The sequence below is a fragment of the Biomphalaria glabrata genome, chromosome 6 (assembly GCF_947242115.1).
Source record: "Biomphalaria glabrata chromosome 6, xgBioGlab47.1, whole genome shotgun sequence".
In the NCBI taxonomy this organism is placed as follows: domain Eukaryota; kingdom Metazoa; phylum Mollusca; class Gastropoda; family Planorbidae; genus Biomphalaria; species Biomphalaria glabrata.
Window position 1 is genome coordinate 16,256,775 of NC_074716.1, and position 17,409 is coordinate 16,274,183.

The 17,409-nt window shown below is 34.8% G+C and overlaps 1 protein-coding gene across 2 annotated transcripts; it reads left to right on the forward strand.

Moving 5' to 3' along the window:
- The first annotated feature begins 500 nt into the window (after window positions 1-500).
- LOC129926572 (uncharacterized) lies at window positions 501-15,390 on the forward strand. 2 transcript variants are annotated; one of them, XM_056031418.1, is made up of 2 exons: window positions 501-702; window positions 13,510-15,390. In XM_056031418.1, exon 2 carries the CDS (start codon window positions 13,542-13,544, stop codon window positions 15,252-15,254), a length of 1,713 nt encoding a protein of 570 aa, XP_055887393.1. In that variant the 5' UTR covers window positions 501-702; window positions 13,510-13,541; the 3' UTR covers window positions 15,255-15,390. The 2 variants fall into 2 exon arrangements, with proteins under 2 accessions (XP_055887393.1, XP_055887394.1); XM_056031419.1 differs by lacking the exon at window positions 501-702 and adding an exon at window positions 8,173-8,223.
- Window positions 15,391-17,409: the final 2,019 nt, after the last annotated feature.

Consider the following 17,409-nt stretch of genomic DNA (forward strand, 5'->3'; position numbering starts at 1 on the left):
ATTATTATTAAAGCCCCAGATTATTTGGAGCCTCATCGTCAACTTCTTGATGTGTTGATGTGTTGTTGTGTGTTTAGCAGTGAGTACAGAAGGCATGAATAGGAGAGATCGTAACAGTATCAATGGATCATTATAAAATAGATTTTCTATTTATTAACTAACTCATTTAATAGAATACTGATTCAAATGTTGTTTTTAAAAAGAATTTTAATACGAACTTCGTTTCAATTGTAAGTTAAAAAACAACTAGGGCCTATATTATTTCGCGCAGATTTTACACATTCTCATTAGGCTATACACTTGACAACAATCTAAATTACAATAAATAGAGTCCAGATCAACAAAGATCTATATTTATGATAGGAGTTCTAGTTTAGATATAGTAGATTCTATATCAAGATTCTAGATCTAGATCTAGACTTAGATATAGACTTAGATCTAACTCTAGAACTAGACTTATAGACAAATCTATTTCTAGATCTAGACTTAGAGACTTAGATCTGTTTCTAGATCTAGGCTTATAACTTAGATCTTAAATCTAGATTTAGATCTAAAACTAGATCTAGATCTAGCTAGATCAATGTCTAGTTTGTATGACAAATGACAATGGAGATATTTGTGCATATTTCTCACTGGATATTATAATGAGGATTTTATTATTTAATTTTTACTTCATTAGTGCATTGTGTATTTCTCACTGTCGTAAGTAGCAAACATAAACATGGCATATGTATTTATTTATGTATTGCATTCATCTATATTCACGACATTATTGCTACGTTGCTCAATTGATCGTTGATGCAACCATGTATATATTGGTACATCTTATTTTGTTCCCTTTATCTCTGCTGACCGCCTTGATAATTTTACTAGCGCACTTATACTGCGCTTAGGAAAGAGATAAGCGTTATCTCCTCTTTACTTATTTTACTTTAATGAGAGTTGCGCCCCTTGAACGGACGCTCTCTCCATTCAAATTCGCTCCATTGTGTATGGCCGACGGCCATGTGTAAAGAAACCGTCATGGTCGCTGACCATCGTCCACCCCCCCCCTTTGTTCTCTTTCCACTTATGTTGTTTAATTGAAATTATTATCTCCATTACTATGTACATTTTATATCGCTATTATCTATTTTCCCAATCCTATTTGTCATCATCATCTTTATTTGATGAGTATTTTACCCAAGATCTGTGTTTTTTTTTTAGGATTAGCTTATTTCATGTACCCGGCATTTTCCAATACACAATTCAAATCACAAAATAATTGTTAAAAAACATTGTAATGATTTTGAACTTTAAATGATTACTTAAAAAGGTGTTACTTTAATCAATTTTGAATATTATTTTGTTATGAATGTCACTGTTTATTTTGTGTCTGTTCTAGTTTCTTAAATTTTTCTTGAGTAAAGGGGTCGTTTTTCTCCTAATGGGTATACCTGATTTCTCCAAGCAGCCTTTGTAAAATATTGGTCCTAAATAATGCTATGTTTATAAACGAAAAATCGCATAGCTGCATTATGATTAATGTACGTGTTAGTTCAATATATATTACTAGTTTTATATTACTAGCTAACTATAAATAACCGCATAAATAGACGTAAGTTTAATTTTTTTTGTATTAGATAAAGTCATATGGCAAATTTTTGTTTATATCCTACTTCTAATAATAGAATTATACAATAAAATAATCACTTTTTCTTTAATAGTTTTGAAAGTCTAACTGAGTTTGTGTTTTTGCAGATGTAATAAAGTTACACTATGAGTCAGTCCATCTCTTCTAATTGTTTAGAAATGAGTGTAAAAATGTAGACTTCGATATTTTTAGCCTGAATTTAAGAAGTTACAAACTTCAAACAACTAATATATTGCCTCTTCCATAAAACTTTGTACTTCAAAAATAAATTTATCCAATTCTCGAAATCCTGCTTGTATACTTAGGCCCTATTTAAATCGATCTGGTATATATGTATTAAGTAGCAATAACCCCGCAAAAAAATTAAATGAAAGAAGATTGAGATACATATATTTTTGTGACGTACGCACCGGTACGGGGTACCGGCACCTTTTTTCAATGTCGGGAAAAATGTTTAATTTTATTGTAATTCAACGTTAATTGTTAATCTATCACGGAGTACCGGAGCCTCTTTATATTTTTACAAAAAAAAAGCAATTTATATACTTTCAGCCGACATGCCGTATTATTAAAAACACCTCTATGTGAATTTCTCAATCATCTAGAGTCTTAGACAGTCATTATTTTAGACTAGATTTAAGTTGAGTCTAGACCTAGATTTAGTAGGCCTATTATTATAAAAAAATAAATAAATGATCAGTCATTATAGAAATCATTCGCAATTTTATTATTAGGTCTAGACATTGAAAAGTAAATCTATTAATAAACTATAATAGATCTAAGTCTAAGTACTAACTTATTAAATAATTCATTATAAGTAGAAGTTTTATAATGAATATTGTATAGATCTAGATTGACTAGATTATAGATAGATCAATAGATAGATATCTAGTTTAGTAGATTATGGACTAATTGATGATTTTTCAAAAGGTTTAGATAATAGTGAACAAATAGATGCTATCTTACTAGATTTTTCTAAGGCTTTTGACAAAGTTCACCCCCATAGTTTGCTTAAAAAATTAAAATATTTTGGCATTAATGGTCCACTGCATAAGTGGATTAAAGATTTTTTGATAGGGAGAGAAAAACTGTAATAATAAATGTCTCTAAATCAACACCGATAACAAGAAACTCAGGTGTACCTCAAGGAACAGTCTTGGGTCCACTACTTTTTTTAATTTACATAAATGATTTACCAAATTGCATTACTTCAAGAACAAAAGTCAGATTATTTGCAGACGATTGCATAATATATAGAACAATAAAAACAACACAAGACACAAATATTTTACAAAGAGAATTAGAAAAATGTCAGTTGTTAAGAGTAACAAAAAAACTAAAACAAATTAATTCCACTTATCTTATTCATGGCAAACCAGTAACACAGACTAAAAACGCAAAATACCTAGTTGTTATAATAAATGAAAAACTGTCATGGAATCCACATATTGATGAAACTACAAAAAAAAAATCAAACAAAGCATTAGGATTTATTAAAAGAAATTTCTATAAATCAAATAAGAACATAAAACTAAAATGTTATGTAACCTTGGTTAGGCCAATAATAGAATATGCATCCTCCATTTGGGACCCCTCAACTCAAAAAAAAACATTAAGAAACTGGAACAGACACAAAATAGAGCAATGAGATTCATAACAAACGAATATTCACATTTAACTAGAGAAACACCTTTAGTAAAATCACTAAATTTAGAAAGCCTTCAGGACAGAAGACTCAAAAGTAAAGTAGCAATTATACATAAAACACTGAACCATAATCTTCAAATACAAAAACAAAATTTAATAAAATACTCTGAAAGACACAAAGATAAAGGCATATTCCTTGTCCCATATGCTAGGACAAATTTGTACAAATACTCCTTCCCTAGTGCTATTAGAGCATGGAAGAAGCTTAAAAACAAAAACATTAAAAAAAATGTATAATATAAGGAAGAGAAATACTTTCGTTCTCGGGATTAATCTATTTATTGAAGTCTCTCAAAACATCGAACAAATTTTTTAGCCGCCATGTCTTCTCGCCCATTGATAGATCTAGCTGACGCCGGATGCTTGCAGATCAAAGAAGAACCTAAAACAAAAAGTAAACTTAAATGTTAATTTAGATTTACCAACACGTCGCACGCAGAGATAAAAACGTCTCTGCAAAATGACTGAAAGGACGAAAGAGATTGAAAGATACATGTATAAAGTATTTGTTTAAATGTAAAAATAATTAATTGTTAGTGTAACAAAAACTTATAATGGCGATGGGTAACATGTTGAATGATCGAGTCTATCTTGTATTTCAACGGTCACAAAAGTGTAAATGAGCCATGAATTAAGAATGCGTTCAATGACTAAACAGAGGTAAGAGGGCGTTCATCCCATGTCAAGTGACTAGCTGGAGCACCAATGAAAGCAGTACGTTAGTACCTCACTTTTACTGCCCACGTAAACTATGCTAATTTTATTCATTGACAAGTAATATTGAATTTTTAAAAATTGTTTTTTTTTTTTTTTTACAATACCTCTGTTCAATACCTCTGTGGGTGGGTGGAAGGGTTGAATCTGAACGCTGATCTCAATAAACGCGTTATAAGTTTTACTCATAGCCTATATTGCATTTTTGAAGATTCATAAACTCCATTTTTTAAACTATTTTTTTTTTTACTGCAGTGAGTCGAAGAGTGAAATAAATTTAAAGCTACATCATAAGTAAGAGAGATCTATCTTTTTTACTAATAAAATTTAAATTTAAACCAATTAAAATAATTACTATGTATTGCTGGAATCACCAAACACAATGTGAATGATTTGGTTTTTGCAGGTTCATCATCCGTTGGTATCGATATTATGTTTCATTTAAGAATTTGTTGTTCTATGAAGTAGTTCTTCAAAATTAAATATTAATTAATTAATTTGACTTAAGTATCATTGGTAAAGTTTTCGCAAAGAGCAGTTTCTCGTGTATTTCTCGATCTTTCAAGTCAGGCTTAAATATTTTCACTAACAGGAGAAGGGTCAAAGGTGAGTTACTGGCGCCTAAACCAGTAAGCTTCAGGCAAGAGGGACTCATTAGCCTTGTCTTGCAGCCCACCTAGCAGAAGGAAAACATAATTCAACCTCTGCTGCTATGTAGCTATACCCAAACATGAGAAAGGTTTCGTGGGTCAGACCTGGGGAAAAATATGGAGTCAACGATTTGCAACTTTAATGCTAGAACTAATCCCACCGATGTGCCTTTGAACTGTAGTGTTGCTTAAAGAAATTTGTGTCATTATTTCAAATGTAGGTTTGTGTAAAACAGTTTTTAAAACTACTTCAAAGGCTGGTAAAGTTAATGTTTTATATACAGTGTTTTTCGTATTTGGCTATAGGTAAAGAGATCTTGTAAGACGCTCACAAACCACAATTTTTCTATATGATGTTGAAGAGAGATGTTGTGGGTCTATTCTGAACTTTTATCTTTGAATTTTGGAAATGTTTTCACACCTTTATCTTTTTATCAGGGTGGCATCGTCTCAAATAATTCTCCAGTGTAATTGGTTTATTGTCATAAAAGAGCACTTATTTAACAAGGAAATAAATAATCAACGCTTAAAATCTAGATTTCTTTTTGTTAAACATTGGTTACATGTAGACAAAATTAACTATTTAAATAAGTATTGACATTAAATACAACAATTTTACATTTGAATGGCGTGATACATATTTATAACAAAGGTACAAATCATTATAAGTGTTTGAAATAGTTACTTTAACGGGGTGTGAACATTGAAATCCGCTATCATAGACCCCCATGGACTTTTTCACTTTCGTAGACCCCTTGGAAGTCTTCGTAGACCCCTGGGGGTCTATATAGACCACTTTGGGAATCACTGTTCTATATCAAGATTCTAGATCTAGACTTTGATCCAGATTTAGTTCTGTACTTAGTTATAATTTTAGATCAAGACTTAGATCTAGTTCTATATCTAGACTTAGATCTTGAATCTAGATTTAGATCTAGAACTAGGTCTAGATCTAGCTAGAACAAGATTTAGTTTGTATGACAAATGACAATGGAGATATTAAAATTTATTTGCGAGGGGAAAGTCTTGTCAAGTCATTTCTCACTAGCTCTACCTAAAGTGGGTCAAGAATTTTTTTTCGTTTTGCCAGTTTATCTAATTTTGTAAGAAGAATAAATCTTTTTTTAGTTTCTCTTTATAAGATAAGATAAGATAAGATAAGATCACTTTTATTGATCCAATCAAATGGAAATTCGGTTTGACAACAATTGACAACCTCAGCGTAACTCCTGTACAATAACAATATAGATGCACGATATAGATGCACATACGAACGACATTCACACACGAAAAATACAGACACACTCATAACCAGCGCTTTATAAATAGACTGCTATGTACTTCTCGATGACGACAGAATGTTAATTTTTAATGTTGGTCATCCAGGGTCTATTATTACTGAATGTTTTAATTTTCTTCTTTGGTACAATCATATTTTCACAGAACTGGATGTACGAATTAACAGTTGTGGTAAGTTCATCTGTCTGGGCAGTTGTTTACAAACATGTGCCAATCTGTTTGCTCCAGACAAGTTTGTAGCTGTATAGTTCGTCCATCGTGGTTCGATGATGACCATTTTGTTATCCAGGGGGTTAAGGGCTTTGCACTGGGGTTTTATGCCTCCTCATGTGGCTGCTGAGACCTATGTGAGCCCGGAATGTTCGGCTGCACACTGGGCAGGTTATTCCAGCTGGAGATAGGGGCCTTGCTTTTCTTCTCTGTAAAACAGCGTCGTCAGACCATGACTGGATGGATGTACTTCGGGTTTTGTTGATATTAAAACCGCTTTGTACGTGGGTATAGGATGGACCATTGTGTGGTCCAACTCTCCGAGGGGAAATAACGATCGAGATGTGTAGACATTTTTATGTTGCTATAACACATGTCAATGGTTTTATCCTGCCGTGTGGGGCAATTAACATATTGAGTATATGTTGGCAATCGTTGAGCTAACGAAAGATGATTGAAATCTCCCATAACTAGTTGGGCAGCATCAGATCTACTCATGGCGAGCAAGAGTACAATGTCTAGTATATGTTTTGTTGCTTTCTCTGTGTTGGCTCTGGCTGGTATATACACAAGTATGACGTAGATTTGTGTAAACTCTCTCAGCAGGTTGTATGGCCTGAGATTGATACATAGTAGTTCAATATCGGTCGTACACACTTTAGTTTTGATAGAAATATTGTTGACACAACAGTACTGTTTACTGACATAAATGGCCAGTCCTCCTCCTCTTGTTTTGCCACTATCTGTTGTTCTGTCTGATCTGTTCAAAAAAAAAAAAACGTATCCAAGTCTACTGATGCGTCGGGAATAGCCATGTTTCAGTGAGACAGATTAGCGAGCTTTCACGGTAGAAATGTCTGCAGCAACAATCAAGTTCGTACATTTTGTTATTTAGTGATCTAACATTGCCCAAGACAACATGAGGCAGATAGACCCTTTGTCCTCTTTTCCTGCTTTTGACTCCTAATCTACGACCTCGTTTGTTTCGCTTTGTCTGTGTGTTGATGGGCTCATGGCGGTTTGTTATGTATCGGCCATTTGTTTCCAAGATGGCGGGTGTGTACATAGTTTTTGCTATCCACTGAAACACTGGTTTTTAACATGCACACTAATAAAATAGTCCATTATATTATTACATGTAACATGTTATTAATTTTGAATGTATGGATAAGGTTAACAATTATTATTTAAAAAAAAATAATATACGAGATGCTGTGGCTTAGGTGTAAAGCACTTGGAACCGAAAGTCCCGTATTCAAATTCTGGTGAAGACTTTAGGTGGACCACTTCGGGGGCAGATTTTGAGTTTGTTTCTACACAAACTGTCTTTGTAACCTTGGTATCAATTTGTTTGGACAATTCTTGTAATTAAATTTGTAATAGATCTAGTCTAACAATGACGAATCTGTGCGATTAGAAATATTTTGACCAATCGTTCTTGTTTAGCGCAATTTTATGCTTTTAGCTTTCACTTGTCTGGACTAGTTGATAAAAGAGTTGGGGGAGGGGGAAGAAAAAGAAGGGTAAATCTGAGTAAATCTGAGTGAATGTTACCGTGATCAATTTTTAAATGTATTTATTAAAAAAAAAAACAACTCGACAACTTGAAAATCCGACTCAGGGCGCAAGCCTCCTGAAGCTAATACACTAACCATTGTGTCTGCGGCTTAATTTTTTTTTTTCATTCTACTGTTCCGCACCACAGGTGGGTTTTTTTGTTACTGCTAGATTGAGCTATTTTAAGTTGTTGTTTTTTTTTGCTCCACTATGTAGTAAAAAAGAGAAAAAAAAATGGGGCCTTACCGCAACTAAACCATAAATTTAAATAATTATCTGGTTTTGTTATATCATTTACACGTCAGATAAGAATTTTCAGCTATTAAATAGTATTCAGTGTCGTATAATTTAAAACGTTCCATTGTTAGATATTTTCTATTTAATGTCGACTGGGAAGAATGTGTGTTCACAGGCTCCCACTCAGGTAGTGAGTGCTGTACCACACAGCTTTAGGTAAATTGACCTAGACTTTGTCTATCTTTATATTTGTGGTTCTGTTAAATGATTTTACACTTTTTGTTTCTATTGTTCATATTCGATTCTAGCTCGATTTATTTATTTTACTTTTTATTTTAATTAGCTTTAATTTTATACTTACATATTGTTTCTTATGGCTAGAATTTGTGTTAGGTATTCTAGGGGACTAAATCAGATCATCCACACAGGAGTTATCCCTAAAAAAGGCGTTACTTTAAAAGAGATTACGCGTATCTCCGAATTTCTCTAGTCATGCATGTTTATCAGTGTCTTAACTCTGCTAAGTCGTTGCTTTTCCTGGCTGACTCAGGCAACATATTACACGCTCTAAAAGCCATAGGTAAGAAGAAGAACGTCTAGGAATTTATCCTAGGAAATGGAATAAAAAATTTGTATTATCTTTTTTTAGCGGCCCCCGAAAGGGGAAAAGACGCTATTAGTTTTGTGCGAAATGTCTGTCCGTCTGTCTGTCCGTCCCGTTTAGATCTCGTAAACTAAAAGAGATATTGAAAATCCGACTTCACAATATTTTAGACCATTCAAAGTTCTTATGCAACGGCTATTTTTTTTTCCTGAAAGCGAAAATTCTAATTTTTAAAATCAATTATGCAAGCAGTTTTTTTTTATAAGAAAAAGCTAATTAGTATGCATTATATGTTAGACCTAATTTAAGACGAATAGTAATCTTATAAATATCATTTTCGTAAATATATTTTTTTTTTGAGGATTCTAAAATGAGATTGAGCCTTTTCAAAACAATTAACTTATTTAGTTCGAACCAAGGGTCCCGGGTTCGAATCCTGGTGAAGACTGGGATTTTCAACTTCTGAGTCTACCCAGCTCTAATGGGTACCTGACATTAGTTGGGGAAAAGCATAGGCGGTTGGTCGTTGTGCTGGCTACATGACACCCTCGTTAACCGTAGGCCACAAAAACAGATGAACTTTACATCATCTGCCCTATAGACCACAAACTAGTTAGGCCAGGTTCACATCTAACTTTACATTCACTTTCACGTATCCTTTGATCTGCGGGACGGTTGGGGCACTACACAAGATCTGTTAACCTTCTTTCTCCATTCTTATCACTCATTTGTCTTTGATATAATTTCATTCGGATGTTCTTTCTGAAAATATTGAAGCCTACCTGGGTGGACCACTGGTCGTGCGGTTTGCGCGCTGGACTGTCGTTTGGATTTATCGACGATCAAAGGTTCAAACCCTGCCTGCTCCCATCCCCAGTCGTCCTGCGGGAGGTTCGGACTAGGAAGTAAACTATCTTCAACTCTGAAGGATTATCCGAATTATGTAAAACATTTTACTTCGGGGGCCGATTTTGAGTTTGTGTTTCCACACAAACTGTCTTTTGTAGCCTTGTTCTTTCTAAGTTTTTCTTAAATATAGAAGTGAAGCTAAGTGCTGAAACAAATGATGATACATATATTAAACATAAACGAACAGCAGCACCAGGGACCAAGTTTTTAAATGAGAGAAAGTAGTGAACTAATGTGACGAAAATAAGGGACTGCGCCGACCAACTCCCGAACCAGTGACCCTGGAAACGACAACACCGCCTAGCGATAACGCACTAAGTGTACTTAACTTCTAGGCCATCGGAATGTCCATTGACCACGGGGGTGGTAATTAGCATACGGGCGAAATGACTCTGGACCAGAAGAATGTTGTTTTTTTTGGACACTCCGATGTTAATATCATCTAACATTTATGTGTTCTTTTAAAAGAGGTATCATTTTTTGAAAAAAACAACAACCTTGTATAAAGGTTTCAGAAGACAAAAAAAGTATCTGTTACCACCCAGGGGCGGATTGTGTGTAAAAATCTGCCCTGGCAGTATCATACAATACTACCCACACTGCATTCCGTATCCATTGCATCATTCAAACCTGTCCTCAAATAGTACGAAAATTGAATAATGCATTGATTACAAAATCAACAAGCGTGGGTTTACGTAATGTTGTGTATTTCTACTTGCACGTAGGCTGGTAGGCTATATAAAATAATTAACAGTACACAGCGACTACGCCCGTTGATTTTTAACAGGCTTTATACGGTTTATTAGGACAGAAACATTTCCTCCGTTTCTTTTTGTACCATTTCCATGAACGGGATTCTTTTTAACGATCCCCTTACTATTATTACCTTTTAGCCCGTGAATTAGTGGATCTGTTACAATGACACGGCACGCTCTCTTTCCTTTACTCTCTCACTTTCTGGAACGCACATGTTTGTTTTTTTCTTTTTCGTCCTGTACATCGTGATTTCTCCGATATAGACGTTTAACTTGATTTAGAAAGTCCGCTTTATAAGGCCCCTCCTCTAAGACACACATACACACACATGTTTTTAACCCATAATTCTAGTATCACTTTCTTATCTGCCCCCCGTTTCTTCCTACCTCCACTCACTACAAAAACGTTAGTTCGACATACAATCTTTGTATATGCTGCTTTTTTACCCAATGCCACACACACAAACACCCAGTTACAAACTTTTGGGCCTTTTTTTTTTTAATCAAAGAAAACCCTTAACTTTTTTAGCATCTTCTAAATGATCGACCCTTCACCATACACTTTCCAGCCTTTGAATCTATATATAGCATCAAAGAATAGTTTTAATCTTTTTTTTTTAGCATCTTTTATTTATAAGAAAAAGACTCAAGAACTATCTTTTTAATGCTATTCGGATTTTTATATTTTTTTTATTTAGACGGCGTCATAGCATCTAAATGGAATGGAAAAAGACAAAGAATATTAAAAATAATGGACTTGAGGAAAAAAAACAACTATTTCTTAAAAAATACAGAATGTGTTTGCTATTTCTTTTTATGTATAGCCTGCGGACTTCTGTGGAAAATACTGAAAATATACAGTTTTTCGCGAATTGCAGTGCACATGTTGTGAATCTGTCAAAACCGGTTCTAAGTAAGCGCCTAGGGGATAAAAGGAAAATGTGCACGAAATTTCAAGGCAATCAGTACGACAGTTTAAGAGATCTCTTGATCAATCAGTCAGTCATTGATGAATAGCAACTTAGGAATATATTGTAGATAAGTAACAACATTAAGTACAACACTAACCTTAATTAGTTTGAAATAAATATACTTCAATCGAAATTATTTTATATTACCAACATAACGCTGTAAAATCCTAATCCATGGGCGCCCGCAGGGGGGGGGGGAGGTGAACGGGGTGCATATGCACCCCATGGATTCTAAGTGTAGCGTAACGTCGCAACATTATGCAGAGCTAAACTAATTCCTTAAACTTTTAAATAATCAGATTTTATTTATTTTTTGTTTAGTGCCCCCATCCGAATAAAAGAAGATTATTTGTGTGCATTTTGTCTGTTGGTCGGTCTGTCCGTCACGATTAGATTAACAAGTAACACTAGAAGCTATTGTAAATCAGATTTAACCTTTGACATTTCATTCAGAAATATTGCAATAGATTTAAGTATCTATGATAGATTGTTCCGGATGTTTTGTGAAAAACAAATCAATGCCAACAAATATTTGTTTGTTCTTCTAACTTTAACTATAAAGTTGTTCCAGATATTGTTTTATAAAAAATAAATTATGTTAAATGATTGTTTGAAATCGCATAATTGACTAATATTACTCTTATATTCTTTGACACTACGTCACTATAGTTTATTTATCAATATCAATTGTTCCGAATTTTTAGCTTAAAACAAATTTATGTCAAATAATTTTATTTTTTTTCAAAATATCGACAATAGGTTATGTAGGATTTTAGAATAAGAAAGTAATTTACTAGAAACGATTATTGAAAAAACACTTTTTAGACTTATTTTACATTTAATTTTCTGGCCGGAACATAATAAAAAGCTGTTTAATCGGTATAGAATGTTCCGGATTTTGTTTCGAAAAAGAAATCAACCTACATTACCTTAATTTTCTTACAAATTGTGGTGGAATAAGTCCGCCGATCAGTCCGTTTGCACTTCTCGATGAAGACGATGGCCTGCGACTCCTAGGGGTAAAGTCTTAGAGCCACCACGTGGTAAATATTTGGTTGATGTTATATAGGCACATAGACAGGCACAAGCAAAACGCAAAGCTTAATGATTTCGTAAAAGAACAAATGTTTAATAAAGATTAATTAAGAGGAAATACAATCAGTGAGTGAGGGGGGAATGTACAGGAAGATTTAGGATTTTATGATAACGTTTAAGATAATATCATCACTGGGATATTGCTCATAAAGATTCGTGTATGGTTTGCTTATTCGGCTGTCTCTCACTTATCTGTTATTCAAGGTTCTCCTCCGGGGTTGGATAAGTCGAAGCTCCGTTGTGTTGTAGCCAGTTGCTGGTGCCCTGCAGGTAGGCAGGCACTAGTGTGATGAATATGAGGATGCCACGCGGTGGGCTTACTCCTGTGGTAGTTGCAGACCGGTCCTGGGACGTCAGCCTGGAATGCCTTCGCTTCGGGTCGAGGGTGATGAGTGACTCACCCTCAACGGGAATGTGTGGAGAGCTGCTGAGGTCTGCCTTCAGGCAACAAAACACGCCAGCCCTGGTGTAGGAGGCTATGAAATGAGACATGAGAGGAGCCTGAATTATTAAACCATACAGGCTGGTTGGCGAGGGGCGCATCCTTGATAGGAGCGTCTCCCTCAGACTAACTAAGATACATGTAAACGTCTATGTCCTCGTTGAGCTGCCTCACTTAAGTTATTACAATATCAATAACAAGTTTTAATCAAAATAGATATTTAATTGGTTCTGTTAAAAAGCTGTGATTTCTACAAATAAATTTATAATGGTAATCACCCCCCCCCCTCGGATCCGCCGGTGGAATGAATGTTATTAATATTTTAGTAAAATTTATCTTTTTTTTTTTGTTAATTTGATATCTCTTACGATTATATATTATTTTAGAACTGGTGTATTTGTATGAAAAAAAAAATGATTTGCATAATTAATTTTAAAAATAAAGCGGTTCGCTTCTAGAAAATAAAATTATCTATTGCTCCAGAACTTTGCAAGCTGCAATACCTTTGTAAGCTTTTGAGATTTGTGTGTAACAGACGTACGAAAGGCAGATCACACAAAAGTTATAGGGGCTTTTTCATGTTCGTCCCCATTCTTATTAATGTTATGGTCTCAAGTGGACTCAGAGGCTTCCGAAAATCTCGAAATTAAAAATCCCAGTCTTCACCAGGACTCGAACCCGATAAATTCATGTGCAATAATTGTTTTTTTATTTTTTATTTCAAAGATATTTGAACAAAGTAGCGATTAGAGGAAAACATGTTTTTGCGAATCTTTCTGGCCGTCAGCCTAATGCAGTATGTCAGACCTCAATGCACCTATTCCAACTGGGGGACCAGCTTTGATAAGAAAGGACAATCCAAATGTAATGAGATTAACGCTTACATCAATGGACTGGACAGAAATGTTGTTTCCAACTGGGGGGACGATCCCCTGACTTTCTTAGAAGGTGCTGTATGTTGTCAACCCCCCTCTCCATCGAATAACGTGGAACAGCAGGTAGTCTACGATGACTGGACTCCTGCACTAGACAAAGATTACTCGTGGGCTTTTTGTCGTGTGGGCTACTTCCTTCAAGGCTTGTACAGGTCAGATACTGGATGGCCACATTTCAAAGGCTATCTTTTCAACCTCGAGCACGCAAGATGCACCAAACCTGCCAACCTTCCATTGAATTATGGAACATGTCAAGATGTTGATATAAGTAGCTGTATGAGTCGACAGGGTAAATGTTCATGTCCAGGTGGATATTTTATGACCGGACTGTACCGAGCTGATGGAGATGACCTTTACTTTTTGAAAAAAATTCGATGCTGTACATTACCAGCAAAAGAGTTAGTCATGGACGAGAAGAGTAAAATACAGACACGCATCATGGACACGACATTGTGGAATATGGCTACCTTAGCACATTACTTGGGTTATGGCTGGTGCTATGGCTGCCACGGGATGGCTGTTGGTGAAGATTTTAACAGAAATGGGGACACATGGGCAGCTGATACACGCTCGTTCTGGGGCACATCATGTGATGGTGATAAAAGTGGCGAAAGACTCAACTTGGTTTTCGGAGATTGGGGATTTGCTGTCAAGGAAATTATTTATGGAAAAAGTGTCATAGAAGATCTTCAAGCAGAAAGTGTAGACTCTGGAGTTATTTACAATCGCGCGTCTTCCACTGTGACGGAATCTATAGAAAGATCGAAGACAATCCAAGAAACTATCACTCATTCTACCACAAGTTCTTTTACCAACAGTCACGAACTTGGTGTAGAACTTGACTTTGAGATTGCGTCAGTCAAGGGGAAGGTTTCTTATAAGACTACATTCGAATATTCAACTTCAACTACGAATGAAAAGAGTGTCTCTGAAACTCAAGGCTTTACTAAACAATCTTCAATCACGCTTGGACCAATGGAAGGTGCTAAATACGAGGTAATCATGAGCAAAAGTAGAACAACTGTACCGTACACTGCAATCATTACGACCAAGTTTTCTACAGAGATGAGAGGATTCTTGCGCTGGGAAGACGGTAATGGTAACTTCCATCAACAACATAGAACTAACAGCGGCAGACCCTCCTACAATTATCGCTTTGGAAACGCCAACATCCCTTTTTATAAAGATCTTAAGAAACAAAGTGATAGCAACGAAGGAGTCTGGATGTGGGGAATGTTATTTCAGAAGTTTCCAGATGCACATCGAGTCATCAACAGACTTACTGATGAGACTCAATATCAATTTACTTTAACTGGAAAACTGGAAAAAGTTGAAGGTACAAGTATTAATGTGAAGTGGCAAAAAGTTAAACTAAATCGCCGTGATATCTCTAATGATAAGGTTTCTGCAAGAAACATTACAACTTACATTGCTAAATCGGGTCCTGCTGATAAACCAGCCGTGGTTGAGTACCCCAAGGTTAATTTAAATAACCAGGAATCATTTAAACCTGTTCAGATTCCTGTCAAGAAGTGAAAGTTTAGAACTCTATATATTATGAATCTGTATTGTATTATTATGTTTTCTTAGCAATAATAATTATCGAATAAAATTGGTTACCTCGCAAACTAGTCTAAAACACTATATATCTAGATTTACTTTTTTAGTGATGTGACCGACTATCCAAAATATATTATTAAATATTTATTATTTAGTGATATCTCATTAAAATAAAAAATAAAATAAAACATGTGCATTTTAATTTAATTCTCTTTGAATAATAAACAGACACTTAAAAAATATTTTATTTCAAAATTAAATATTACTTTTCTTTTCAGTACTTACGAGACCGTATATTTTACACAAGTTAATTGATTATGTTAAACAAGGCTTTAAGTGAATTCATTCTTTAGACCGAAATATTTACATATATTTCGACATTGAAAAATCAAAGTGCTTATGTTCATTTTGACATTGATCTTTATAATCAACAATGTTGTTGCTTTAAAAAAATGTTAAAATAATCATAATAAGTTATTTTCTCATTGAAGGTCTTGCTGTCAGTTTGATTTTGCGAGACCAATCTTCACAGAAGGCCTGAACACTGTTTTAGACCTATAGCTTGCAGCCACGTCACAGCTCTGTACGACGTGACAACTAGCTATTGGTCTCCCCTGCCCATAGATTTCGACTTTGCTGGACAGTGTTCAGGCCTTCTATGACGATTGGTCTCGTTTTAAGTCCCGTCCAGATAGGAAAAAAACCCCAAACAGAGAATAACACGAGGCAATGAGCAGCTTTTTCCCCACACTAAGTACTATATTAGAAGTCAATATCAAACATGGAGATCCATTGATTTAAATGTGTTTGGTAAGTTTCAGTGGATCTCACGGCGTTTTTTCTCAACATAAAATAATTTTTAATGACTAAAGACCATGGCAGAATAGGGTCATGCAATAATAAGCTAATTACAAAAATATAATTTTAAAAAAGCTTATAATAAGCGTATCAATTAGTTTGGATCAAAAAAGTAATTAAATTGTAATAAGCCTCAGACGACCATTTTATGTTCTTAGGTACAAGAAATGATTTTGCAAAATTTCAGCTTGACCCGAGAATGGGTGTTGGAGAAATAACAAGTACAAAATTTTTGCCAGACGTCAGACAGACAGAAAGAGTTAATATAAGCTTAATAAAGAAGCGTACAAAAAAAATATGTCGAATGTGCTTATCAGCAGATTTCGGTTAATTACCCTTTCATTATAAATGTTAAGATAACTGATTAGAACATTGTTATATTGATTTTGTATTTGCATTTAAGAAGAAACTAACATTTCAAAATAAGAGCAGTATTTAAGAGTTTATGAATTACTTTTGTTGTTACATGCAGAGTTTTCCCTGCTTAATATTTCGTCATCTCTCAATTTCTCCTTTTAGTTTACTTCAAAGAAACGAAACAGTCTTACATTTACTCATGTCTATTATAGTTTTAAAATACGATTCGTTGATTTAAAGAATTATTTTATAAAGTGATCAAAGAATTATCAAAGAACAAAGAATTATTTTATAAATACGAAATATCATAGAACAAAGTCCTGAGTACCAACAACGGCTAACGATCAGTTTCGTGGACTTCAAAAAAGCGTTTGATAGTGTCCACCGAGAATCACTATGGAAAATAGTTAGAGAATACGGTATCCCAGAAAAATTCGTCCAGATCCTACGACACCTTTACAGTCAGTCTAGTTGCTGCATTAAAACAGAAGAGGGAACAACAGAATTTTTTACAATCGAGACATGTGTGAGACAGGGGGTGCATCTTATCTCCCTTCCTTTTCCTCCTAGCCATCGACTACATAATGAGGAGAGCAATGAACCAGACTGCCTTTGGTATTCCATGGCATGAACAACTCCGATTGACAGACTTGGACTTTGCTGATGATGTTGCACTACTCGGGGCTACAAATAAATGCATTCAAGAAATGACGGAGAGCCTAGACAGAGAGGCACCCAAAATTGGCCTCCGCATAAACTTGGATAAGACTAAAATTATGCGAGTGGGATATAAGGCAAAGGGTGTCCCCGTCAGACTTGGCGAGTCAAAGCTTGAAGAGCTGCACAAGTTCACGTACCTTGGCAGCATCATAACAAATGATGGAGATGCTTACTATGATGTAGCGTGCCAAATAGG

Bases quoted from the DNA above. Each gene is read 5' to 3' on its own strand.
- LOC129926572 (XM_056031418.1), top strand. From the start codon at position 13,542: ATGTTTTTGCGAATCTTTCTGGCCGTCAGCCTAATGCAGTATGTCAGA.